General features: G+C 48.0%; 1 protein-coding gene across 1 annotated transcript; it reads left to right on the forward strand.

The window, feature by feature from the left end:
- The first annotated feature begins 488 nt into the window (after positions 1-488).
- LOC121455368 (FERM and PDZ domain-containing protein 2-like) lies at positions 489-25,776 on the forward strand. Its single transcript, XM_041663032.1, has 15 exons — positions 489-604; positions 756-973; positions 2,455-2,612; positions 5,424-5,489; positions 7,547-7,738; positions 8,000-8,132; positions 9,950-10,034; positions 10,951-11,095; positions 12,424-12,495; positions 13,841-14,015; positions 16,372-16,519; positions 17,110-17,248; positions 22,291-22,443; positions 24,232-24,389; positions 25,275-25,776. Exons 1-15 carry the CDS (start codon positions 489-491, stop codon positions 25,774-25,776), a joined length of 2,460 nt encoding a protein of 819 aa, XP_041518966.1.
- Positions 25,777-26,518: the final 742 nt, after the last annotated feature.

The following is a 26,518-nucleotide window of genomic DNA, read 5'->3' on the forward strand; positions in this document are numbered from 1 at the left end:
ATTCCCCAGGGTGCTGAGCAGTTGGTGAGTAGACAGCTTTGCTTAGCACCAGGGGGGCAGGGGGCCTGCCTTCCAGGCTCTGACTGGAGAGCAAGCTCTGCAGCCATAAACAGCTTAGGAAAAGCTGCAGCCTGGCCCTTGCTGCTGCCTCCAGCAGGGCTGGGGGATTAGTGAGGGTGTCTCTATGTGTGTGTGTGTGTGTGTGTGTGTGTGTGTGTGTGTGTGTGTTGGGGGGGAAGAGGAAGAGGGGCGGGCAGATGGAAATGTCAGATTTGGTTTAGAGGATACTTCTAGAAGGAAAGAAAGCTGCTCTCCTGGCGGTGGCACCTCCTCCAGCTTCCCTGTGTGTCCTTCTTGCTCTAAAATTAAGGCTCTTGTTCTCTTGGTGGGTGCAGGGGTGGGGGCGATTCTCACTAGTCCTGTAAGCAAGAGCTGACAGCAGGGGCCTGCCTGCCCTGGCACCACCGCCAGCTCTGTGGTGGCAGCTAATGGCCAAAGGCATACAAGATGGTTGTCAGTCTGGTTTCCAGGACAGAGATGAAGACCAGGCACTGGACACTCCCTGGGGCAGCCAGCTCCCTGGAGGAGGGGGGCGGTACTTGCTGTAAGTCACTTGTCCTTCATCCATTTCCTCAACTTTTCATCTGAGAGCCGATTGATCCGTGTATTTGCTCTTTTACTAAAAAGCCGCCGACTTGTCTGGCCAGGGGCAGTGACCACTTCTAATTCTCCCATCTGCTTGTCCTGTGCCTCAGAGGTGTGGGCAATGGAAGCGAGGCAAACATACGCTACCAAGTAGCTGGAGTGATGGAGCATTCCCAGGCTGTGCAGAACTCTGTCTCCACAGGCATGAACGCAGCTTCGGTGACACTTGCCAGTGCCCTGCAGGTCAGGGGTGAAGCCCTGTCTGAGGAGGAAATCTGGTCCCTCTTGTCGATGGCTGCTGAGCGGCTCCTGGAAGACCTCCGAAACGGTAAGGAAGTATTTGGGCGAACTGAGTCCTAGGAAATTGAAGGCAAAGCTTCTTAAGCAAACTTCCTTCTGGCAGCTTCTTGATCTGTGATCAACCCTAAGGTTTTCGAACAAGAGGGCAAATGGTCCCCACCAGGCGGCTGCTGAGCAGTGGCCTATTCCCAAGGCCTATGCCTTGTGACCAAGCTGAAAGGCAATGCTTCTGCTTTGGGCCTGTGTGGTGCTTACAGAGAGACTAATGGCAGCAACTAGGCCTCTGCCAACAGTTGGGGTGTCCCCACAAGCCGTCCCTCAGGTGCTGTTTATTCTGTCCCATCAGAAGACAGAACCTACAGTGTGCTCTAAACACGAGAGGTTAATATGGAAATCACTAAATTGTGATATGGATGAAGATGTAAGAAAATCCTACGTGGACCCCTAGAGTCACAGACAGGTCCTCCTCCCCAGGTTGGGTTTTAGCCTGTGGAGGAACTGCCTTGCCACTCTTGATGCTGAAGGTCTCTAGATGATCTGGCCGGAGGTAGTCTACAGTCATGGTCCAGGTGACGCAGAGGCAACAACCAGGTGATGACTCAGAAGTTAGGGGTGACCCTTTGGAATGTGGCACGCTCAGATGAACAGGCTGAGAGTGTGAGGGCAGGAAGACTGGAGCCTGGAGCATCTACGTGGACAGGTCCGTGAGGAAGTGGTCACAGCGTAAGGCCAGGCCTTGAGGTATGCAAGGGCTTTCATGTCCTGTGGCTGAGTTCAGGACAGGCATGCTCCTGCCTGGTCATCTTATATTCATACCAGTGGCTTTTCAACATGGCAGGAGAGGCCCTACTTCCTCTGAGGTCTCTGTAGTGTCTCTTCTGAGAAGAATGTTCATAGTGCTGACAGCAGAGATGCTTAAAGAAGCCCATATGGAAAGGCGATTTGGAGCTGTGGGGTGTTCAGTCAGCAGGTGAAGTAAACACAGAGAGCCTGCATGTAGATATTGACTCAGTAGACTCGCCCCGCCGACTGAGACATTGCAGAACATGGCTCAGGTCACGTCAGAGTATGTAGGCTCTGCTGGGTGCCGGGTTCCAGTGTCAGCCAGTGGAGGGACGCTGCACACTTAGCTTAGCTTCTCTTCCTCCTGAGCCCTCATGCCTGTCTCCTGCCCTGGGGGATCTGATGAACTACTGTAGAGCTATGCCATGACCAGTGGCCTCAGTGCCTGACTCAGCTGCAATGAACTCAAGTCTGCACCAATTCCCAGATGGTCTTGGTCGTTTTTGACCTTTTACTTTAAAATGCTTAGGTCCTCAGAGATCCAGATGTAGGCACTAAATTCTTATCCACAGTTGCAACCACCTTCTGTAATACACACTTCTATGTGCTGGGTGGAATTTATCCTGTCCCGTGCTTGAACAGGCCCTGGTCAGAATCAATCCTAGAAGCAACTGCTGTCTGACACAGTGACCCTGTTCTTATGCCCCACTATTGCCTTGTTTCCAGATTCCTCAGACTATGTGATCTGCCCCTGGTCACTCCTGCTTTCTGCAGCTGGAAGTCTTTCTTTCCAAGACCATGTTTCTCACATAGAGGCTGCACCATTCAAGGCTCCGGAACTGCTCCAGGGACCAAATGAGGATGAGCAGTCCGAAGCATCACAGGTTGGATGTGTGTCACCCCTCTTCAATACCCTGGGGAAAGCCTTTCCTGGGGGAGACACCCCAAACTCTCTGCCCAGTCCCAATTCTGAGGTTTAATGCATGTTCTTTGCAGACTCTTGCCAGCAATTTACCAGATCTTGGCTAAGGCCGTTCAACTTCATTGAGCCCAAGTTTCTCAGTCAGATAAGCGAGGCAAATATAACTTTGTGGATCAAGCTTTACCAGCGTTAAAAGTAGTGTTGGGAGTTGGGAAGGTGGCTCAGGGGTTAAAGAGCTTGTATATAAGCATGCGAAAAGCCAGGTGTGATGGTGCATACCTATGATCCCAGTTCTCAAAGCTGGAGGGAGGAGGATTCCAGGGCCTAGCTAGCCAGCTAGTTTAGTCAGCTGGCAAGCTCCAGGTCTTATAAGAGATCTCAAAATATAAAGTGGGCGTGAACAAGGAAGTCACCCAGCTGTCAGTCTTTGGCCTCCACATGTGTGTGTGTGGGCATGAGTACCACCCATATATGTATATTTTCATACCCACACAGAAAGAAGTATAAAGAGAAGTCTTGGAGAACACTGTGGGCAAATGGTTTTCATAAAGTGGCCACTGGCTACGTGAAGTAAGGGCCTTCTGAATGACCTGGCCAGCTCCCATAGGTGTTTATCCTCAGGCAGCTTCAGGCAGTTTCAGCTGCAGAGGTGCTTGATAGGGTATTGTCTACGTCATCCATAAACTAAAACAAAGTGGATGTCAGTCAAGAGCGGACATGAGAAAAGACGGCACTCATGTGAGATGCTGAAATTTGTTTAGTGATGAGAGAGAGAGAGAGAGAGAGAGAGAGAGAGAGAGAGAGAGAGAGAGAGAGAGAGAGACATCTGAACAGCTCTGGTGACTACAGCCCTCCTTTTGCCACACCAGTTCTCTCTTCGTCCAACTTGGCAGAGGGTTGTGACGGATATCTGGGAAGTCGGGAGCATAGAGGTCCCAGCAGGGGCTGTACTCAGGGCCCTTCCCAAACCCTGGCTGCATTCTGAGACTAACATCTTACTCTAACCAGTGCACTCAGCACCGTACCCGAAACTAGACTGGGCGCAGGTGGCAGATATGGGCGAATCTCTAGCTGGGAGTCCCTTGAGCGGCCCTACCTCACTGCATCCTCTGAGCAGACTGTTTGCATTCTTGCTCAGAGACCCAGGAGTTGCCTTCAGAAACCTCCTTTGCCCGTGTCTCCCAGTAGGCTGAATTTAGGATTTGGTATGGAGCCTACTGGGTTCAGCTTGGTCCCCAGAACATTTTTAGACAGAGCTTTGGAACCCATGGAGAGTTCTGAGTGTGAGTGGTGCCTCTGGCTGTGCCCAGGATACTTATATCACTTCTGTTCAGGGTCACTGTAGCTGTGCCCAGGGTGCCATCCCAGTTCTGCTTAGGGTCACTGCAGCTGTGCCCAGGGTGCCGTCCCAATTCTGCTCAGGGTCCCTGCAGCTGTGAACTGCAGTGGGTCTGTGGATGGGGCTGGGCTATAGGGGAGCAATTTCAGATAAATAAACACAATAATTTACAGGCACAGGGGACACTTGTGGGACCTCAGATCACTTGTGTTAGACAGTCTAACATAGGGAGAGCTGAATTTTCTCTAGCTCTGGATGTTAGGACAAAGAACTGGCCAGACCTCCTCCAAGGTGTGAGAGTCAAACCACCTTGGAGAGGATGAAGCCTTCCCAGCAAGTTCTAGAGGACAGCGGGAAAATCCCCAGCAGCACTTAGTAACCACGGGTTTAACACACAGTTTGTTACTTCAGGGGCTTCTCTTGCACAGCTCCAAAAGCATTTTCCTGAAAAGGATCTTCATGATCATTGTCTTTTTCTCCTACAGTGAAAACCATGAACATCAACAAAGGACATTGATTAATCTGGGGGTCACAGCTATGGGATTCCAGGGCTTGCGTTCCATCCCATGTTTGGTTCTTATTAGGCAATTCCTCTAGCTTGCCTTTGCTCTTGTTTCCTCTTATCTAAAATGAAGACAATTGAAAACCTGCCTCAGAGGATTGTTGTGAAGACCAAATACATTTAAATAAGCAAAAGGCTTAGAATAGGGTTTGGCCTGATAATAATGACCACCCCAAGTACTTTCGTATTCCGTGCTTATGAGGGTTTGGGCAGAACACTCATTTTTAAAAATACAGAGCTTCAGATGTTGGGCCATGCTTTTTCTGACAAGACACAAGGCTTTGCAATAAAATTGCCCCCTAGCATGTTGTGGATGGATAGCTATGGTTACAAGAAACAGAAAGTCTGAGATACAACAGCCAGAGTCATAGTTAGTCCTTAGTTACTTAAGGAGCAGTTTTGGTATGGGTAGCAGCAACTCAATGATATCAACAAGGATCCAGAATATATATATTTCTATTCTAGTCCCTGTGTTTATTTCCACATGGTTGCAAGTGGCTGCTGTGGCTCCACGCTGTTGTGGCTCCACGCATCATACGGTATTGCAGTTAAACAGCAGGGCAAGTGTGGGGTCAGTCACATACTTTTTTTCCAATAAAGCAAAAGTTTAATTTTGTTTTGTTTTTTTTTTTCTTCCGTAAGCACCCTAACAGATGTTCTCTTATTTTTCACCAAACTGGGGAGTCATAGTTACTGCTAGAAAACAAATTTCTAGCCTGCAGCGTGGGAGGGAGCAAAGGTTAAGGAGGTACAGATGGTGCCGTGCTAGCCTAGCCAGATTTCCACCCCTTGCTCCTGGAAACTGCTGGGCTTTGCTTGCGGGACTGTGGACTCATGCCTGACTTCTAATCACGTGCTTTTCTCTTGGGCAGATGCATGTCTACTCCTTAGGGATGACGCTCTACTGGTCAGCTGGGTATCGTGTTCCGCCAAACCAGGTCTGCAAACAAGAATGCCTCCCACATTACCAGGTCATCCATCTGGATTAGCTTAGTAGCTCTCCCCTAGGCTGGAACCACATGCATTAAGTGTGGCTGTCATCACCCTTCTGGGCTAAGCCTTACGCAGGTATTACCAGCTGATTGCACAGTCATTCTCCTGGGTCCATAAACAACCTCAGCGTGTTCTTAAACACTCCAAAGATGATCCAAGTTGGGACTGGCAGTCAAGATAAGATTCACTCGTCCTCTTGGACCACAGGAAGAAGAAAGCTAGAGGGTTTCACATATACCAAAGATAGTTATCTATGTATTCTCCCAAATGCTTTTAGAATCAGCCCTTCCTGTAGTGAAACACTGAGAAAAGGGTTCTGTGCTCAGTAATTGAGAAAATGTACCCTGCACTGTCTCCTCTGGAAGAGGTGTCAGACTAGCTGGTTATGGACTGTTTAAGACTCAAAACACAGAAACTTGATGGGACAAACCATGTTGCACAATTTGATGAGTTCACGCACTATGTGAATGCATCCATTCATGTATGTGTCTATATGGGTGCGTGTGTGTGTGTGTGTGCGTGCGTGCGTGCGTGTGTGTGTGTGTGTGTGTGTGTGAATGGACATTTTCATCTGACATCATAAGAATCCTTTAAAAACTAGAGCTATGAGAAGCATTGTTGAACCTGGCCATGGTGCCCTCCCTCCCCTCTCACCAATCCCCCCTCTTTCTCCCTACCTCCCCTTTTCTCTTTCTCCTCATCTCTTAAGCAGAAAACTATTTACAACTCATTCTGCCTGAAGTGGGACCCTCACTGGCTACCCGCTGCCTTCATGGTTTTATTCCAGCATCTCACCAGGGCACATGGATTCCAGAACTTGGCTCCTGCTCCTGTCTTCTGGTTCTCTGACAGCCCCAGGGCTTTTCTTATGGATGTGTGACTTGCGAACCTGTGCTTGGCTTAATGCTCTGCCAGCGCCATCTTGTACCCAGGACTTTGGGGCATCATAGCCCCTGCTGCAGTCCTTTACTTTCAGGCACACACACCAGTTTCCACACCAGCTCATCTGCCCCTCTTGCCTCTGTGCATGCGCACCAGAAAGCTCATTCTGCTTTTCCAAATCCCTGCTGCTGTTTGAGGTCTGCTTGGGTCTGGCTTCTATCTGTATACTTGTGGGGTCCTGTGCTTCCTGGGGGTCAAGTCCTTGTCATATTCAGCTGTTCTTGCTCTTTGAGTAATAACATTTGTGTGGGACTGTGAGCTTGAAGGCAATGAGGTTCAAGAGCAACTGTGTTAGACACAGTGGCCTCTTGCTGTGAAGATGGGCACCAAAGTCAAGGCTCCCTGAGAACATTAAGAGAGTGTGTATAAGCCGGGCGGTGGTGGCACATGCCTTTAATCCCAGCACTCGGGAGGCAGAGGCAGGCGGATCTCTGTGAGTTCGAGGCCAGCCTGGTCTACAAGAGCTAGTGCCAGGACAGGCTCCAAAGCTACTGAGAAACCCTGTCTCGAAAAAAAAAAAAAGAGAGAGAGAGTGTGTGTATATAAGACTCTTTTTCCTTTGGCCTGAAGTGAGTGTGGCATAGAGTTCTAGCAATGATGACTGTAACGGAACCCTTGCCTGCTGCTCATAAGTCTGCATGAAAGGCCACTTTAACTCACATGACTCCCTTGCACTCAAGTTCCAGGAGGAAGTCCCCATGAGATGACTGGTGTTGGAAGCACCAGGCTACCAGATCAATGTAGCGATGTGTGTGTGTGTGTGAGACCACTAGTGTGGCCAAGCATTTGGCTCAAGTCGAGGTCTATGATGTCTGGCACAGGCTTTTCATCAACTTACCAAGCTTACATCGGAGCTGAAGAGCTCAGATCAGAGTGTAGCAAGGACAGCAGATGTCAAAACAGTGGCTTGGCCTCAATGACAAATCAGATGTCTGTTCCAGAAGCAAATCAGTTTCCGTAGTGATGAGTGTGTTTCCTGGAGTCTCTGGGGCATGTGGGCCTTGGTGCCCTGCAGCAACCATTCCACTAGGCCACACTTGTCACTGTGTGTCCTCTGCAGCCCCTGCAGCTTCGAGAGCCCGTGCACTCCCTCTTACTGGCCATGTGCGAAGACCAGCCTCAAAGACGGCGGCCACTGCAGGCAGTTCTGGAAGCCTGCCGCGTTCATCAGGAAGAAGTGGCTGTATACCCAGCCCCTGCCAGTCTCCACATCAGTCGACTGGTGGGCTTGGTGCTGGGCACAATCTCTGAGGTCAGTGGGCACAATCTCTGAGGTCAGTTTTGGAACCCATCTTTCCCATTGGAGAGCCACTAGCTATGTATGGCTATTGGAATATAAGTCAGCCAAATTTTAGTTAAAAGGAAATTCAATTTTAAAAAAAAAATCCAGGGGCTCCGTGGTAGGGTACTTGTCTAAGGAGTTAGTTAGCCTGACAGGTAGCTTGCATGTGTTGGCATCAATGCACCCCTCTGACCTGATGGCTGACTTGCAAGTCCATCAACCCTCACTCAGGTGGAGAGACGAGTTGTGGAGGAAGGTACCTGTGAGCGGCAGAGCAGAAGCTACTTTCTCAGGAGTAAGCTGCATCGGGCTGCCAGTGAGAGCCCCGGAGCTCGGGCCTCTGATGGTGTGCAGCTGCGAAGAGGTGAGTGAAGGCTCTGAGCAGTCCTATGTAGACAGACAGTGTGCAAAGTGACCTTGTCTCCTGTCCTGAGTGTGGATATCCCTGCTATACATACAGAACATGCCCATGCAAGTGCTTCTCTCCCTGGAAGAGCTAAGGGTCTGGGCCTAGAGTCAGTATGCCTACTAAACTTATAACAGTTAAGTAGAGTTAACTATATTAAATATTAGCTGTTTAAATTGGAGTCTAGTTGTCCAAATTGATGATTAAGATAGAAAAAGAAAGAGTCTTTTTTTAAAAAATATTTATTTATTTATTTTTAGGACAGGGTTTCTCTATGTAACAGCTCTGGCTGTCCTGGAACTCACTTTGTAGATCAGCTGGCCTTGAACTCACGGAGATCTGCCTGTCTCTGCCTCCCAAGTGCTGGGATTAAAGGCATGTGCCACTACTGCCTGGCAAAAAGGTGTTATGTTATATATGAGGGTTTTTTGTCTGTGCACCATGTGTATAACCTGATGCCTGTGGAGACCAGACAAGGGCGTTAGATCTCCTGTGCTGGAGTTTCAGATGGTTATGAACCTCCATGTAGGTGCTGGGAATTGAACTCAGGACCCCCAGGAGAGCAGTCAGTGCTCTTAACTACTGAGCCATCTTTCTAGCCCCCAAACCGAAAAAGGTTTTAAAAATAACCTGCTAAGTGGAATGACAAGCAGTGACTCATAAAAGGCTTTGTTTTTTGATTTTACTCTAGGTGTTCTCAAAGAGTGGTTTTTACATTAACCTTCAAATATGCTTTTACCTGCTTCTCAGGTCCCTGAACTTGAGTTATATTTTAGTTTCTTTTCTTGTTGTGGGAGGTAACTGTTAAGCCTGGAACATAGCCTCCACCCCTTGGCATCCATCCCAGCCAACCTGGCCTGGGAGTTGCATTGCTCTGGACTCCAGGACCACTCCCACAGGGTATTTAAGTGGGCTCCCAGAGAAGAAACACGTGGTTTTCGGGTTTGCATGGGCTCCCTGCTTTTCTGTCTCCCCACCATGTGCTCGGCCACGCGAGAGCATCATTCTTAATAAAACGATGGGCATTTGACTTGGTGCGACTTGACCTAATTGGATTTCTTGTGCCGGCAAAGCGACCCTTATTATTTTTTACTTAACAGTAACAACAGCCACAAGCACCCAAAGGAGGCAATGTTTGGTTTCACTCACAGTTTGAGGCATGGTGGGAGGAGTGACGTGGCACCTGCAGTCACAAGGTTACGTGGCGTACGTGGTCAGGGAGCAGAGCGAGGTGATGCTGGTGCTCAGCTCACTCTCTTTTCATTCAGCCCGAGAACCCAGCCCGTGGAATGGCTCTAGCTAGGGCTGATCTTCCCATCTCAATTAAACCCATCTGAGAAGTCTCTCAAGGCATGCCCAGAGCTTCATTTCCAGATCTCGTCAAGTCGATCTGTATTAGCCATTGTGCCTTATTTATTTACTTACTCGTTTTGAAAAGGAATCTCAGGATATAGCCTAGAATTCTAGATCCTCAACCTCTGAGTACAAGGTCACAGGTGTGTACCACCGAGTCTTATTTTGTTTATTTTTATTTAAAGTTGTTGTTTGTTATTCCTAAATCAAGGTCCTGCTTTGCCTTTTGTTGTTAGGTTTTTCCTCCTCGCTGTCACAATCTCATCTGGCTATACTGTCATTTCCATTTGCAGTGTGGGAGCACAGAGTCAGAGGCATTTAGTGATCCCCCCAAGGGCACACAGCTGATCAGTTGGGGTGGTGTCCACACTCTCGGCCGCTGTTTGTTTGCACGAACCCTCCCTACCGCGCTGTTTGGTTAGTTTCAGAGAGAAGTACAGAGACACAGAGCTCCTCAGAGCAACATTGGAGCACCACGGCTCACAGTCCTTGTGGCTTCCCTCATGGGTGAGTCTCCTACTCGCAAAGTTCACACTGTGACCTTGGTGTGGGAGTCTACACAACCTGATTCTCTGCTGATTAGTGACAAGAAGCCCGTTCTCCAGGAAAGGACATTAGTGAAAACTCAAGGTATAGGCTGCCTGCTGGCAACGGTCTTGTCAGGAACCTGAATCTTCTGGGAAGCCCATTCAGGCCCAGAAATGGAACATCACGAGCACTGGTGTTTTAGTGGTGATCCCCAGGCACACCCTGCCTGCCACACAGCATACAACCACACAGCATACAACCACACAGCACAGTGCCTGCTGGACACAGTTACTCGGAGCTCATGACTTGGGCGTGCTGATTTCTGGGGTTTAGCCAGAATTCCTGGCCTCTCTGTCTGCCTTCTGCATCTGTGACCAGCTGAGTCACTGACTGCAGAGGCTTCACTTCTGGGGAGCGGGTTTGTTACCCCAGCATTCCCATGACATAATGTGTACCCTGTTGGCTTTAGCCTGTCTAGGTGATTGGAGTTTGCTGGCTTCATTGAATCACGGGACCCCTGTTGCACACACAGTTGGTCTGCTTTTGACCAAATCATCAATAGGTGGTTCATGACTGTTTGTTGTCAAAAGAGTTGGAATGTCCAAAATTTCAAAAACAAAGTCAGAGCCATGATCTATTTAGGGAATATTGGGACCTTGAGATCATGGTGAGCAGGCACAGAGGCAGAATCCTGGGGTGGTGGTGGTGGTGGTGGGTGGGGGGTATATGTGGTCTCATACCTTAAGTAGTTCCCCAGCCTGTGGTTGTGTAGCCTTAACCTCTGAGGGTCTCAGCTTCACCAATGGGCGATGTGGGAAATAACATAAGGTAGCGGCTGAGTCTGTGGTAGGATGGATGTATCATCAAGTACCTTACCTTCCTTACTCCTGGACAGCGCTTTGGCAGGTGTGGATCCCTGTGACTGTGAGGAGGGCCTGCGATGTGGCTCTGGGCCTATGCTCTTGGCAGAAGCAGAAAGCTCACAGCTAGCAACATCTCCAAGGAATTTCCTACAAAGGAACGGAAAAGCGAGTAAAGAGGTCTGTCGCTGAAGGACACCATCGAGAGCGGTCCCAGATGGGACCTGTAACACAGAGGGAGGATGCAGGGAGGGGCTTCAGTACTCAGGGGCCCTGGGCTGGAGTTCATACATCTGCACTGACAGAAACCTGAACCTGGCCGCTTGAAGCTAGGTATCCTCCAGTCTCACAGCCCCTTCCATAGCCCCTGGCTGTACAGTAGATGCTGTTTAGGATGTGAGGTTTGTTTCAGGCCCACCTTTCCTGAAGTTTGAGATCGTGTGTGTAGAAGTTTGTAGGCCCAGTGTGGCATGTAAGGGAGATGACAAAGCAGAATGTACTCGTAAGAGGCCGTTAGGCAGACAAAATGCAGGGGTATTTCTGGGCTTGCAAGGTGGTTTACCTAGGAAGAAGTGTCTTGCTGGTGTGTGTGTGTGCGTGTGTGTGTATGTGTGCGTGCGTGTGTGTATGTGTGTGTGCATGTGTGCGTGTTAGGATTGGAAAAATATGGAGGAGTTGAGGCCAGAGAACAGCCACACTAACTTGCCCAGCGTTGAAGGCCAAGCTAATAGGACATACAGATAGGGGTGGCCCCTGAGGTCTATTTACACCTCCTGTGGATTCTTCATAGAAAACCTCTGCTGAGGTTAGTTATTGGCTGAGATCAGTTCCAGAGGCCTACTCAATTGCTCGCTACCTTGTTTTCTTGAGGCAGGGCCTCTCAATGGACTTGGAACTCAGCAAATTTAGTTGACCAGCAACCTTCAGGGAACCTCCTGAGCACCTCACCCCCCAGTGCTGGGTTTAGAGGTGCATGCCGCCATGCCTGGCTTTTGCATTAGTTCTGGGGTACTGAACTCGGGTCCTCAGGCTTGTACTTGGCACTTTACTGACTGAAAATCTTCACAGTCCTTGATTTTTTTTTTTTTTTTTTAGTTTGTTTTTGCTTTTGAGATAGAGTCTTACTGGGTAGCTCATCACACTTCTGATGCTCCTCCCTCAGACTCCTAAGAACTGAGGTTACAGGCGTGTGCCTCTATGCCTCTATCCCAGCTTGTTTCGGGCTTTTGACACACGTGACGATTATGTACTGCTGTATAAATGCTAACCTCTGATGATGCGCCCAGTGAAAGCCAGCATGCTGCCTGCCTCCTAGACCACACTTCTAGGCCCCTGTTAAGATGGACAGCCCATTCATCTGTCTTGCTGAAACCTGTTTCTTTGAGGGGCACTGAGTGGGGTGGGGGATGGGCAGAGAGCTGAAGAAGGCAGAGGGAAATGAGCTTCAAAGCCTGCAACCCATTTTTTTCTTCCATGTTTGATTATTTTGGATGTTTTTTTTTTCTCAGTTCTCCAGACCAGAGTTTATCCTCTTAGCTGGAGAGGCCCCGGTGACCCTACATTTGCCTGGATCCATCGTGGTAACTACTGCTTAGCCTGGATAGGACAGGAGGGAATCGAGTCCAACAAACTTAAGACTGACTGCATTTTGGTTGGGATCTTTTCTGGGGATATCTTGGTACTCTCCCTGCTCTAGAGCCTTCTCCCATGAACCCCATGTCTCTCTACCTCTCTTCCTCCTATTTCTGCTCATGCTGCCTTCTCAAAGTTGTTTAAAGAGGATTGTTTTCCTTTCCATCCATGTCATATTCTCCCATCTCTCTTGTCCCTCTGGATCCCAGTCAGGGCATGGCCATGCTACCCCTGCCTCCCAGTCTCCCCTGTGAGAGGAGCTCCTTGTGGTTTATTCCCAAGGATAAACCTCGCCCCGTTTAGCCTTCATCTCCTCACTCAGCACAAGTGCTGGGACTATCTCAGACTGGGTACTCTGCCAGGTCCTACTCTATGCTTTGGTGAACCAAGTCCTTTCCATGTAGAGCCTATAGTCTGGTGGGAGGAGGAAAAGGGAGACAAATTCATAAAAGGAAAGCATGCCAGGCAGTACTTTGTGCTTTAAAAAAATTGAGAAGACGCATAAGGATGGGAGAGGGTAGAAGACAATAGGTGAGGATGGGGGAAAATTGCTCCTTTAGCCAGGGAAGTATCTCTAAGGAGACAAGAAGGGAGGGGAAGAGGCATGGAAGATGGAGGATTTTAGGGAAAGGCTCTAGCAGAGGGAGGGCACTATATGGATGTGCTACCCAGCTCAGTCAAGTCCATGCCCTCCTGGCTCTTTCCCAGCCCGGAGCCATGAGCTTCTCAGCTAATGATGAGCATCTGGGAAGATAACCCTTCCCATTTTCCAAACTCCTAGAGCCAAGATGCCGGTCTGGCCAATGCTGTCTGGCAATGCGGTCTTTGGCTTTTCGGTCTTTTGGAGGCAGGGCTGTGGGAAGCCTGGGATGGTGTCTTTGTTTTTCCAGGTTCTTTTGTCATCCCTATGCTTGTCTTCAATGTAGCTCAGAGAATAAACACTAGGGCACTCGTCTGGCTCAGTCAGGGGTCCATGACTCATGGAGGAGCCTGAAGGAAAGCTGGGGAAACATATGTCTCCTACCTCCCCACGTTGCTGACCTCAGAGATTCTTCAGAGAGCTCTGACTTGGGTCTGGGTTCTGTCATTTACCGACTGTGCAATCCTAGAAAAGTTCCTCATTGTCTCTAAGCCTCAGTTTCTCATCTGCTAATAGGGAGCAAAACTATTCTCATAGGTAATTAGACAATTAAATGAACTAAGCCATGGGACACTCTTAGCCTGGTGAACTTGCCCAAGTTGGACTCACAGTCTCCTCTTAATTGTGAGCATTGATACTATTATTGTTTTCAGACCAAAAAAGGGAAATCCTACTTGGCTCTCAGAGACCTCTGTGTGGTCTTGCTGAGCGGACAGTGTCTGGAGGTGAAGTGCCACATGGAGTCCACAGCCGGAGCTGTCTTCAATGCTGTCATGTCCTTCACCAACCTCGGGGAGACCATCTACTTTGGTTTGGCTTATGTGAAAGGTATGTGTTTCTTGGAGACACTGTTGACATGAACTCGTGGAAAACCAGGTACATGGATACCTGAACTCTGTTCCTCCTGAAAAGCTGCTTGATCCTAGGACACCTAACTTTGCTTACCTCAATACAAATTAGCCCAGAGAGTGCTTTGAATCCCTTGTGGAAAGCATCAAGTGAGCACAGCTTGTCATGAGAGAAGGCTTGCCAGGTATGATCAGTAAACAGCAATCTAAAGTTAGACAAACAAATATTAAAAACATTTGTAAATTATCTGGGGTGCTTCTGGCATTTTACACATTGGCTCCAAAAAACCCAAGTGATTCTTTCCTATTCAAAACACTTTATCAAAAAAATTTTAAATTAGAATTAAAGTTATATCACTTTCCCCCTCCTATTCTTCCCTCCAAACCCCTCCCACACCCCATCTCTCAAACTCATGACCTATTATTCATTAATTATTATTGTTACATGCAAGCATGTCAAGGATGACACTTGGTATTGGATAACTAATTAAAGAGCTCATCTCTAGGGAAAACTAATTCTCTCTTCTCTCTCAACAGTCATTGTTGCCTTTCATCTAGGTTTAGAGCCCCATGAGATTTTCTCTATTCACGCTGGCATGCCAATTGGCTTTGCACTATTTGAATCTTGTTTAGTTAGCCTTATTGTTGGGATTACATGGGTGTGGCTTTCTTGCCATATCCAGAAGACACAGTCTTACAGCAGACTCCCTGGTCTTTGGGCTCCCACAATCCTTTCACTCCCCCTCTCTCTGTGTGGCGCTTAAGGTGGAGGGATTGCATTATAGACATACCATTTGGGGTTGGGTGCCCCATGGTTGGTTGTTCTCTGCCTTTTGACCAGTGGTAGCTTTCTGTAAAGGTCTCTGTCTTCTGTAAAAGAAACGCCTTTGATGAGAGGTTGAGAGCTACATTTTCTGACTGGGCAGCCCACAGAAAACACTGCATTTTATTTATTTGAAATGAAAAAATCTAAGGAAAAGCCAGGGCTAGGGAGACAGCTCAACTGGTAAAGGCCTTGTAGCAGGAGGACTCGAGTTTGATTCCCAGGACTCGTGTAAGAAGGAAATCTAAGTGTGAAGGTGTGTCATTATAATCACAGTGCTAGGGAGGCAGGGACAAACAGATGCCTGGGGCCTGCTGGCATGCCAATAGAACCTACCCAGGGACTTACAGGATACCCAGTCCCTGTCTCAATACAAATGGTGGCTGATGTTTGAGTAATGGCATTCAGGATTGTCCTCTGGGCTCCACAGGCTCATACATACAAAAGCTCCCACAGGTACATGAGCATGCGCATAGGGGAGTACAACCTTTACCCTCCAATCAAGGGCTCTCATGGGGATGATTCCTGGATTTCCAGAGCTGCTTAGGAAGGGGCCTCATGGAGAAATCATCGATCTGGATGGAGACCATCTTGGGAGGGTTTGCTAGACAGACTGTGTTGGGAATCCATCTACCCCTCGGAGAGAATCCGTCTTAAGGGAAAGTGAATATGGTGTGGAGAGCCAAATCCAGCAGCAATGGTGGAGGGCTGGGGATGATGGTCATTATTTTAACGTACCTGGACATCTACCCGCCTCTCCACACATAGCTCCCAGGCACCAGAAGCTGGCTGCTTATTTAAAAGTCCCACCTTCTTACTGTAGTGGGAGCCCACCCTAGATGAGCCATGGTCATACACTCTGAGGGTGGAGGGTGGCGCACAGGAGCAGACAATGTGGGATATAGTCAGAGAGCGGCAGACCTGTAGAAATCCTGGGAGCGGTCTATGATGTTAAGTCTAGCTGAGAACAAGATTAAGGGAGGGGAGGGACGGGGACAGTATATACAGTAGTTCTGACTGAGGAATGGGGACAGTATATGCAGGGGTTCCAACTGATCTAACATTCATCTAGGTGGGCTGCAGGATCAACTCTGCTGGAGCTGAAGACCCGAGCGTGCAAATAAGATAGTGCTTATTGCTGACTTGGATCAGTTTGGGCTGTTGCACCAAAGTACTATACTATATAGTAGCCGGAGCAGTGGCAGAAAGGCCTGTACATATTTAGTACATATAAAATAAATATTCCCGTGTGGTTAGTTGAGTCTTCAAACACAGACTATGCATATGGAGGGCAGTTGTGATTGTTTTTGCTTGATCGTTTTCCTTTGCCTCCTCTCAGCTCCTATGACCCATGCAAGAGTCCTCTGCTACCAGATACTGAAGGGACCATCTGCTCTCTCCTGCAGCAATGCAGCTTAGGCCCTACCCCTCTGGGAAGAGCTCAAGGGATGAGTCTGCGGGCTGGTGGGGCACACTCTCTCGATTCTTCCTCCAAACTCTATTTCCATCTCAGGTGAGGAGTTCTTTTTCCTGGACAAGGACACCAGATTGTGCAAAGTTGCCCCAGAAGGCTGGAGAGAACAGTACCAGAAAGGTTCCACGGACACTTTAACTCTCTTCCTGCGGATAAAGTTCTTTGTCAGCCACTATGGGCTGCTCCAGTGAGTGCTCCAGTCTGTTCCTAGGATCATTAAAGGGTCTCTAACTGTCCAGGCTGACATTCCAGGTAGTGGATAGATAGAGGCATGGGGAATGCTAGAGTGCACGGAAAGGTCAGTTTCGGTCCATGGGGTTCAGATGCAATAGAATCAAGAGGAAAACTAGTCTTTTAGAGGCAGGCCCTGATGGAAATGAGAAATTGTTCCCTGTGTTTCAAACACAGTCCATTCAGTAGCAAGTTCTCTTTTCTCTAAGTGCCTGCCATGTTCAGCTCCACAGCTCAGGGGTAAGAGTTCCAGGAGAGAGCGTTGGCTTTGAAGTCGGCTCACCCTCTCTGTTTTCTGCTGCTTTCTAGAGACACTATCTAACTGAATATCAGTTTTTTTTTGCCTTGCGCTGCATCCTTATGGCTGTTGGAATATCTGGTGTAGAGAAGCCCTCATCAGGAGGAGGGGGCATGGTGTTGGAGGAGGAGCCCACACTAGTCTCTCTGGGTTCTGCTGGGTTGTACCTGTTTTCCCAGATGGAGCGTCCTCCAGTGTGGCATTCTCCTGACTCTCAGGCTGTCTTTTCCCCTGTGTTTCTTTGCTAGGCACAGACGGACAAGGCATCAGCTTTACTTGCAGCTTCGGAAAGATGTTTTAGAAGAGAGGCTGTATTGCAATGACGAGACACTACTGCAACTGGGGGTCCTTGCCCTGCAGGCTGAGTTTGGCAGTTATCCTAAGGAGGTAGGGGTGATATCTGGGGTCACTGGAAAGAGGACTGTGGGAGGAGGAGGCTGTTAGGAAGAGAGAGGCTTTGCTTTTGAGAAGTGCTGTTAACATCTGTCATTGAGATTGGGGTAAACTATGTTCATCCATCCATCTATATATCCATCCATCCATTCATCCATCCATCTATCCACCCATCCACCCACCCATTTGTTTTTCAGATAAGCATTCATTGGACACTTTTCCTATGTTCTGGGCTATATAAGGATAAACATACAAGTTCATACACTGTATTGTAGTTATATCCCTCTTTATAGCAGTCAGTTTGTGCTACTGCAATGAAATACTCCAAACAGTTAACTTACAAAGAGAAAAGGTTGTAGGTTTAGAAGCTCAAAGTCCAAGGTTGGGCTACCCCATAGGTTCTGGGTAGCAGTACCTCATAGTGGGAACACAAGCTGGGGGGACTCCATGTTGATAAATAGGAATTCAGAGGGAGAGAGACTGAGATCTCATGGCCCCTTCTGAAGGAAAGACTCCAATGGTTTAAGGCTCCCATCAGTTCCTTGTCCACGAAAGCACTGCTATTTCCCATAACACCGTGCTATGAAAGTCCCACCATTTCGCATAACACTATGCTTGAGATCAAGACTATCTACACTGTATCCTTCAGGGACCACTCAGACCAGAGCCAAGCCAGAGTAATGCATACACTTGCTGTGATTTTATCACCACTATTACCAAAACTAATAGCTAATCTTTATTAAGAGACTGCTGGGCGGTAGTGGCACACACCATTAATCCCAGCACTTGGGGGGCAGAGGCAGGTAGGTCTCTGTCATTTAAAAGCCAGCCTGGTCTACAGAGTGAGTTCCAGGAAAACTAAAACTCTGTCTCGAAAAACCAAAGAGAGAGAGAGAGAGAGAGAGAGACCTTATCTGCCATTGACCTCAACATCTAACTCACACAAACATTGCAAAGTTAACATCACATATTCTAGATAGACAATCTGAAAAGGTGTGGATTTGGGTAGGTGAGATAGTAGGGGAGATCTGGGGTGAGTTGGTGGAGGGAAAACAGTAATCAGAATATATTGTATAAAAATACCTATCTTCAATAAAAAGATATCAATAAACTTTATTTTTTGGGGGCAGTTTTAGCTTTATAGTAAGATTAAGTGGGAGGAGATACAGAGATTTTTTGCTCCCTATTTATAGTCCCTCCCCCAACAAAAAACCAATGTAACCTTCCTGCTATGTTTGCTACAATCCGTCAGCCTGGGCTGACACTTCTAGAATCCACAGCTGTGCTTGATTTCTGTGCTGGGTACTTCAGACAGCATTAGGGGAGTGCACTAGACTTCCATTGCTGTAACAGAGTACCCGTGGCCATCAGCGTATAGGAGGAAAGATCTGCTTGGCTCACCGTTTCAGAGGTTTGAATCCATGGTCTTTGGCTCTGTCACCCTGAGATGTGGGGACCCAGTAAATCATGAGAGAAGGGAAGGGGAAGGCTGTTCACCTCAAGGCAAGCAGGAAGGACAGGAGAGGAGATTGGGGTCTCAGTATCTCAGGGTGTGCCTTGGCAGCTCAATTTCTCTCACATAACCACATAACTACCTCTTAGAGATCCTGTTTCCTTCTAATAGTACCCAGTGCTCAGAAATCGCATGGCCTTCAGGGGACATTAAACATTCTACTGCAACAGCAGCCCCTCTCTGTCATCAGTGGGCAGGAGGAAGAGGCTCAGGCTTCCCATGAGGTGACGAGCCTGACTAGGTGGAACCTGCCACACTTGGGGGGACTTAGTATGTCTTGCTAGGGGGCTTATACTTTGTTTGAAAAGAGCTTCTGGTGGCGGAAAAAGAACTGGAAACCTCTGCCATGAAAGATGGGAGCCCCTACAGAATTCTGTGTGAGGAAGTAACGTGATTACACTTGCATTTTAAAGAGGAGACAAAGGCAATTTAGTATAAAAATAAATCTCCTTAATCACACCATCACAGCAAACCAACATTCCATGGGCACACACTCTTCCAGCAGATCACATGTCGGGATTTTATACAGCCGTAGACATTGCTGCATTCCGTCTGCGCTCTTTCTCGTCATGTGTGTGGCCTTCCCGAGGCTGCTGCAGAGCTGGAGTGCTTGCATGTTACAGTTCCATGGGCTGGGACTTCCTTCACGCATCCCTTGCCCTCTGTTGGCATTCCCCTGAGAGTGCCATGTAAGTGATGGTTGTCACACTAGCTGCATCTGAGCATCCCTATTATAAATGCCAAGTATATAAAGCACTTGTGCCTAGGACTTTCCATGCTGAATTCTCTTAGGTATGTTCTTAGCAAGAAATGCTGGGATAAAGACCCTATGTGCTCCTTTCTCTCCCCAAATGTTTCAATAAAACTTATTTTTTGTGACACCTGTTGGTCAACTTTCTGTCACTGTGACAGAACACCCGAGATAATCCACGTAAAGGAGGAAAGCTTTATTTTGGCTTCCCGGGTTTTGGCCCACATTTGCAGGCTCCCCCATTCTAGGTAGGGCGGGTTGAGGCAGCAAGCAAATACCGGGTTGAGCAAAGCAAAACTCGTGGTAGGTCATGGTAGTCGGGAAGCAAAACCGCAGAAGGAGGGGAAGGGAATTGGATCCCAGCAGCAAACTTAAGGTAAAACTTCAAGGATCTCCCTCCTTTCTCTGGGTCCCATTGCTGAAGGGTTCTCCAAATGGTGCTACTTGCTCCTGACAGCCTTTAGCATATGAACCCTTGAGGGACTTAAGATCCAAACCATAACAGAACGGCCAGGTTTACAGCGAAGCTGAATGGCGGGTAGGAAGGTAGCGAGATTCACTGTGTCAAATCTAACCTTGCAGTCTCCCCTAGTGAACAATCTAATCTTGTACCAGAAGGCACATTTGTTACTGTTGTTGAACCGATGCTGGCAGGTTGTCATCACCAGAGTGCCTGGTCAACATGGGGGCTCTCTCCTGGTGTCATTTAGTTTATGCATTTTGACAAACATACAATGGTACGAATCACTATCATATTGTCATACAGGGCAGTCTCATTGCTCTGGAAATCACCAATGTTCCCCTTATTAGTGCTCTACCTGTCTGTCCCCCGACAACCACTCATCACTACCATATCTGTAGCAGGGATCTCATAGTTGGAGACATTATGCAACCTTTCATATAGGTTTAAGTCACCCAGTAACATACATCTAAGCACCTTCACGTCTTTTCTTTGGCAGCTCATTTAGTTTTGGTGCTGACTAGGAAGCCCTTGCCCAGATGGGCCATTGTGTCTTCACTCACTCCCTGGGTAGCTTTTGCTCCCAAGGTTCGGCCATTATGAATAGAGCTGCTGTTAACAACCATGTGCAGTTATTTAGTTGTTTTCAGTGCCACAAACCCAGGACCTCCTACATGCTAGGCATGCACTCTTCCCCTGAGCTACATTCTCGGCTCCACAGTAGGCTTTCCTGTGGATACAGGTCTCTCTGTCTTTGTGGGTTGACTGGCAGGTCCTGAGAGTCTGTTTAATTTTGTAAGAAGTTGGCTAACTGTTTTCTGAAGTGGCTGTATTAATTTCTACTCCCATCCACAATGAACGTGAGTTCCTGTTGCTTCTGTTTCAAAAAGTGCTTGGTGTTGTTGTCAGTATTCTGAATTTTAGCTAATCTAACATTTTTTTTAATGCACTAGATTGCTGAGATGTTTCTTTTACTTCGTGCCTCTCATCTGAACCCTGACTCAGCCTGAGTCATCTGGAGAATTTGGGGATTCTCAGTCTATGGTGACACTTAGATAGGCCTGTGCCACAGCATGAATGTGGGGTGTAGTGGTGTGTGTCCTTCTGAATCCCAGCAGACTGACTCCTCTACCCTCTGAAAAGAGGTCAGATTCACCCAGCCCTTAGCTGACTTCTTCAGGATATCTGCCATCAAAACTGGGGACAATGATTTGTCCAAGGGTAGTGTAGTAGTACTTTCTCATTGGAACCACCAGCCACAAATAATGGCACAGAGACTTATTATTAATTATGGCCTTAGCTTAGGCTTGTTTTCAACTAGCTCTTATAACTTAATTAACCCATGTTTTTAAATCTAAGTTCTGCCATGTGGTTCATTATCTTTCCTCAGTACTGCAAATCTGACTTGCCCTTAGTCTTCTGGCAAAATCCACCTGTGTAGATTTCTCCTCCGAGTTTCTCTTTCTGCCCACAAGTCCTGCCTATCCTCTCCTGCCTAGCTATTGGCTATTCAGCTTTTTATTAAACCAATCAGAAGGTGCCTTAGGCAGATACACATCTTTACAGTCTAAGAAAGATTATTCCACAACAGGGTAGACTGGCAGGGGTGCCTCAAGATCAGGACAAATGGAATCAAATACAGATGTAGGCTAAGCTCCCCCTCACCATCCTGCCTCCCCCACCCCAGACACCATCCTGCCTTCTGCCCCCCAACACCATCCTGCCTCCCCCACCCCAGACACCATCCTGCCTTCTGCCCCCCAACACCATCCTGCCTCCCCCACCCCAGACACCATCCTGCCTTCTGCCCCCCAACACCATCCTGCCTCCCCCCTCCCCCCACCCGGACACCATCTGCCTTGTCCCGCCCCCCCCCCACACCATCCTGCCTTCCTCATTTGTTGCAGTGGACCTGGAGTTTGTACCTTCATGAGCTTCACCATACTGTGTTTGTCCCGAAGTCTGTATGGAGGGAACCCAATACTAGGTGGCACTGATCCTCTAGCATCTCCCAAGGGGCTGTGGCCTCAGCTTCCTAAGTAGCAGACTGACTGAAGGTTGAGGTCTTGGTGGGAAGAAGGGATCTGGTCTCCTCAGACATGATCCTGTAGAGGAATGATGTCATATCTGAGACTTCCTTGTTGTTTGGCTCCACTTCTAATACAGAACATAACACTATGTCCCAGAGGCACCTCAAGGGGATATCCTTGTCCTGGGCCCCATTGGGAGTATGGTTCCACGCACATTTCTATTCAGAACTGGCTGGAAGTCTTCCTGGATAAATTCTTTTCTCGGCATGTTGTTCCTCGCAGGTAGAGAATAAAGCGTATTTCCGAATTCAAGATTACATCCCAGCAAGGCTTATTGAGCGGATGACAGCAATCCGGGCCCAAGTGGAAATCTCTGAGATGCACAGGCTCAGTTCTGCACCTTGGGGAGAAGATGCGGAGCTGAAGTTCTTAGAGGTGAGGCCTTTGGGATCCCGAAAGAGGTGTCAGGGCCCAAGAAATGTAGTCAGTGATTCTCTCTGCAGCCACATCTAGTGACCAGAAGGGATTAAAGTTACAAGGCGGTATTGGCAAGGGTTTAACCCACAAAAGGAAGAATTTTTCATCACCCTGGGCAACAAGGAGAGGCTTCTGGTAATAGGTGACATTAGAAATGACCCCTCAAAGGGATAGGATCTATTGGCCTAGGCTGGGTGTCACAGGACCTTGCTTTGGCCTTAGAGAGACATCTATGATACTTTCCTGTGTGCAGGGAGACCTCATAGATGACACAGAGAACAACTGAGGCAGAGAACTGGGCTACAAGCTGGGCAGAGCTGTCAGGAGACTCCTTGTGTGTAGCCTTCTGAGCAGCTGTCAGCGCAACCGTGTAGTAAGTGACTGTTAGCACAGCTGTGTAGTGTGCAGCTGTCAGTGCGGCTGTGTAGGGTGTAGCTGTCAGTGCAGCTGTGTGAGTGTGGCTGTCAGCGCAGCTGTGTGGGTGCCGCTGTCAGCACATCTGTGTGGGGTGCGGCTGCCAGTGCAGCTGTGTAGGGTGTGGCTGTCAGCCCAGTTGTGTGGGTGTGGGGCTGTCAGTCAGCTGTGTAGGGTATGGCTGTCAGCCCAGTTGTGTGGGGTGCAGCTGTCAGTGCAGCTGTGTAGGGTGTGGCTGTCAGTGCGGCTGTGTAGGGTGTAGCTGTCAGTGCAGCTGTGTAGGGTGTGGCTGTCAGTGCAGCTGTGTAGGTGTAGGGTGAAGTTGTCAATGCAGCTGCGTAGGGTGTGGCTCTCTTCTGTTCTCTCTTTTCTCCTCACCTCAAAGCAGCGACATTTCAGTCTCACACACAGAGAGCATCCTGATGATGGATGTTTTACTTTTTCTTCATTACCTCTCCTCACTGTTGGCCAGATGCTGTGGGGAATAGAGATAAGGAGCATATGTTCCCTATCCTTGGTGGGTCCCAGGTCTAGAATGACAACTGTTTAACTAGAGGTGGGCACACTGAGAGAGATGCTCAGAGAGAACGGGACCATTGCCAGTGACTGGTGGGAGGAGGCAAGAGCAGCCTCCTTACAGGGGTATGAGCAAGGTGTGTGCAACAGGGAGGATTTTCTAGAAATGGTTCGTGCGGCTGGACCTTTGGACTTGGGGAACAGTTTCCATAGGACACTTGGGAATGAATACACATTTCTGTGTATCTCAGCCTCCTAGGTAGAGTCAAAATATTCTGTCCATGTGTTTTTTTGTTTGTTTGTTTTTGCTTTTAAGGAGACGAGTGCTTTCCAGACAAACTGGAAAAGCAAGACCTTGCCTTTTCTTTTTGGCCAATCATCCAGGAAAATGATCCCCAACACCTAGCACGGGGGCAGCCCGCGGCCATTTCCTTGTCTGTCTGAGTCTTGTCAGCAGTGCTCACTGAATTCTGCAGTCCATGCTCACACACGCTCCCTGCCAAGAACATTTCCTTGATGAGAGACACAGGGAGAATTCAGGTTGTTGGGTGGTAAATGCCACGGGACTAGAGAACTGGGTTGAGATATAGGACTTCACCCTGCTGATCACAACTGTGAGATGGATGCTGCCTTCGGCCTGTCCCATGCCCAGCTTTATGTGCTGGGCTCTGTCGTGTTCCTCCCCCCACTGGCAGAACTATGAAAAAGTGACTACAAAAATATCTCCCATCTTAGAAGAAAAAAGCAAAAGACTATTTCTTTTCTTCCTGTCTTTCACAAAAAGCATTGGGCAGATTTTGTTTCATTTGCCCGCAGTGGGCATTCATGTCGGGACTCACTCTGCCTCCTACCCTTCTCTTTGGCGGCATTCTCTCAGTGACTAATGCTGCAGGCTGCCCGTTCTTGGTACAGAGAGCTGAAGACAGAGTAAGATTTGCACCCCCAGAACTCTCTGGGAGCTTCCGTGTCACTGAGTGAGTCTTTTCCTTCCAAAATATGGAAGAAAACATTTCTCCACCATGCTGCCTCAGAGAGTGAGCACACTTACATTTTGATATATTCATCCTTCTATCTGTCTTTATATATGTATATGCACATACATTTACAAGTGGGCATATATAAGTACTTCTATGTATTCATATAATCCTGCATTGTGAAAAATTTGAAAACTTACTTTGAATCAATACACACTCCTCTTCAACACTGTATTCTTTGCCGTACAAATAGTCCCAAAATACAATACTATATTTAGTATTTTTCTGTGTTCATCATTGGCTGTGTTTATCTTTCATTTATTAGAGGTGAGAATCTCATGAGAGGAGTCACATAGGTGGGTATCAGTGTTGAGTTCAACCACTGATGCCACATATTGTTGAGGCGTCTTAAATTCCACTTATCTCTGGACATTCATTGTTCCTCTAACCAGGATGTCAATGCCAGGGCCCTGGCTTCACAGAGCCCACTGCAAAGCCATTATACCCCAAATAATCACTAGGTATTTAATTATAGCTCCTCTAGGCTCTTCTTTTTCATGAAAAGAGGGAACCATTCCCAGGTGGCTGCCTGCTGGCTTGGTTTATGGATGCTGTGCTCTGCCAATTCCTTTCCTCCCACTGGCAGCAGACTTGGCGACAGTCCAGTATGGGCACCACTGAGCACTGCCCTTCTTCTGGAAGAGTCACAGCTGTGTGAGTGTGTGAATCCCTGAACAACCCCTTCCAAGTTAGCTCACTGTTTTCCAGACATCCTTAATGCTAGACATGTTCCCACTCAATTAGGGATTGGGATGTGATAGGAAAGCAGTTCCAGTTGCCTGTTGGAATCATATTGGTTAAATTCTGCATTTTTTCTCTCCTTAGCATTCTAATGAATGCATTCTCTGGGTGTTGCGAGCATTTTGTTCTGCACTTCTTTACCCTATCCCCGCAAGTCTGCACCAAATTAGGAAGAGAAATAGGAGGAACATTTGTCTTGTTACGCAGCATGTTTTCCTGGAGCACGCAGCATGTTTTCCTGGAGCACAGTCTCCGAAATGGGGCTGTAGGGGCCAAAGCACATGGATTGATGTCAATTGGGAAGAACAATCTGCTTGTGGCCCACAGTTCTCAGTGCAGCAAGGGAAAGTCAGGACTGTTGGCTCCACTTTCACTTTGCTATCTGCTGCTGGGAGAAGAATCCATGGCGGGATGGGTGTGGAAAGGCATCGTGGAGAACAGGAGACAGATAACATTATTTCACTTTCAGCAGATTGAGATGCCCCAGAGGACATTGTGCCTATTTGTCTACATCCCCAGTCTTCAGGGACACCGAATTTTAGTTGTTGAGAGCGAATTCTCAGAATCAAACGAGCTCCTCTACTGAGATTCCCGTTCCTGCCTCCAAGGCAGGTTACTTGGATCAGTTGAATGATCTGTCTCTCACATATAAGAGAATTTATTTCCAAAATATTTTTCTAAGCTTGCCGAGTTTGAACATCATATTCAATCATAGAAAACTGTTCTCATATATGCAGTAAAAAGAAACTGAAACTATTGCTTCCAAGTTGAACCAACTAAGTATAGCCACGCAGACTCCGAAGAACTACCACAAATGGCTCTCATAGCCCTGTACCTTGCTTTACATTTGTTCCAACAGGGCTTGATATTTTAGGCATTTACATCAAGAGGGACAGAGAACAGAAGCTGGCAGCGCATGGGTAAACCGAGCATATTGGAAACAAAGGGGAGGCTGAATGCCCTCAGCAGCTACAGCTGGCGGAGCTGTGTGAATGTGGACGATGAACTTTAAAACAGACAACGAAGCCTGGGCAGAGCAGCCACTGATAACCCATATATAACCCGAATACCCCATAGCTGCCTAGTGGAGAACAGTTCTGCTCTCCACCCGAGCACAGTCCTGATGTTGCTTGGCTGTGTGGCGGAACAGGACTTGTCAACTGGCAAGGAATGAGAGGGAGCATGGAGACTCTTCAGGGACTGTGGTTATTGGGTCTATGCTTTGTGAAAGCAATTACAGATTTAAAATACAGGAGAGGATGGAATTTCTAATGTTAACAGTGGTTTTCCTTGTGTTTGTTATGTTATTTTTGAATCTTTCTGGGGCC

The sequence above is a fragment of the Microtus oregoni genome, unplaced genomic scaffold, assembly GCF_018167655.1.
Source record: "Microtus oregoni isolate MIOR12 unplaced genomic scaffold, Mior012 000013F_ref0000133, whole genome shotgun sequence".
Lineage (NCBI taxonomy): Eukaryota > Metazoa > Chordata > Mammalia > Rodentia > Cricetidae > Microtus > Microtus oregoni.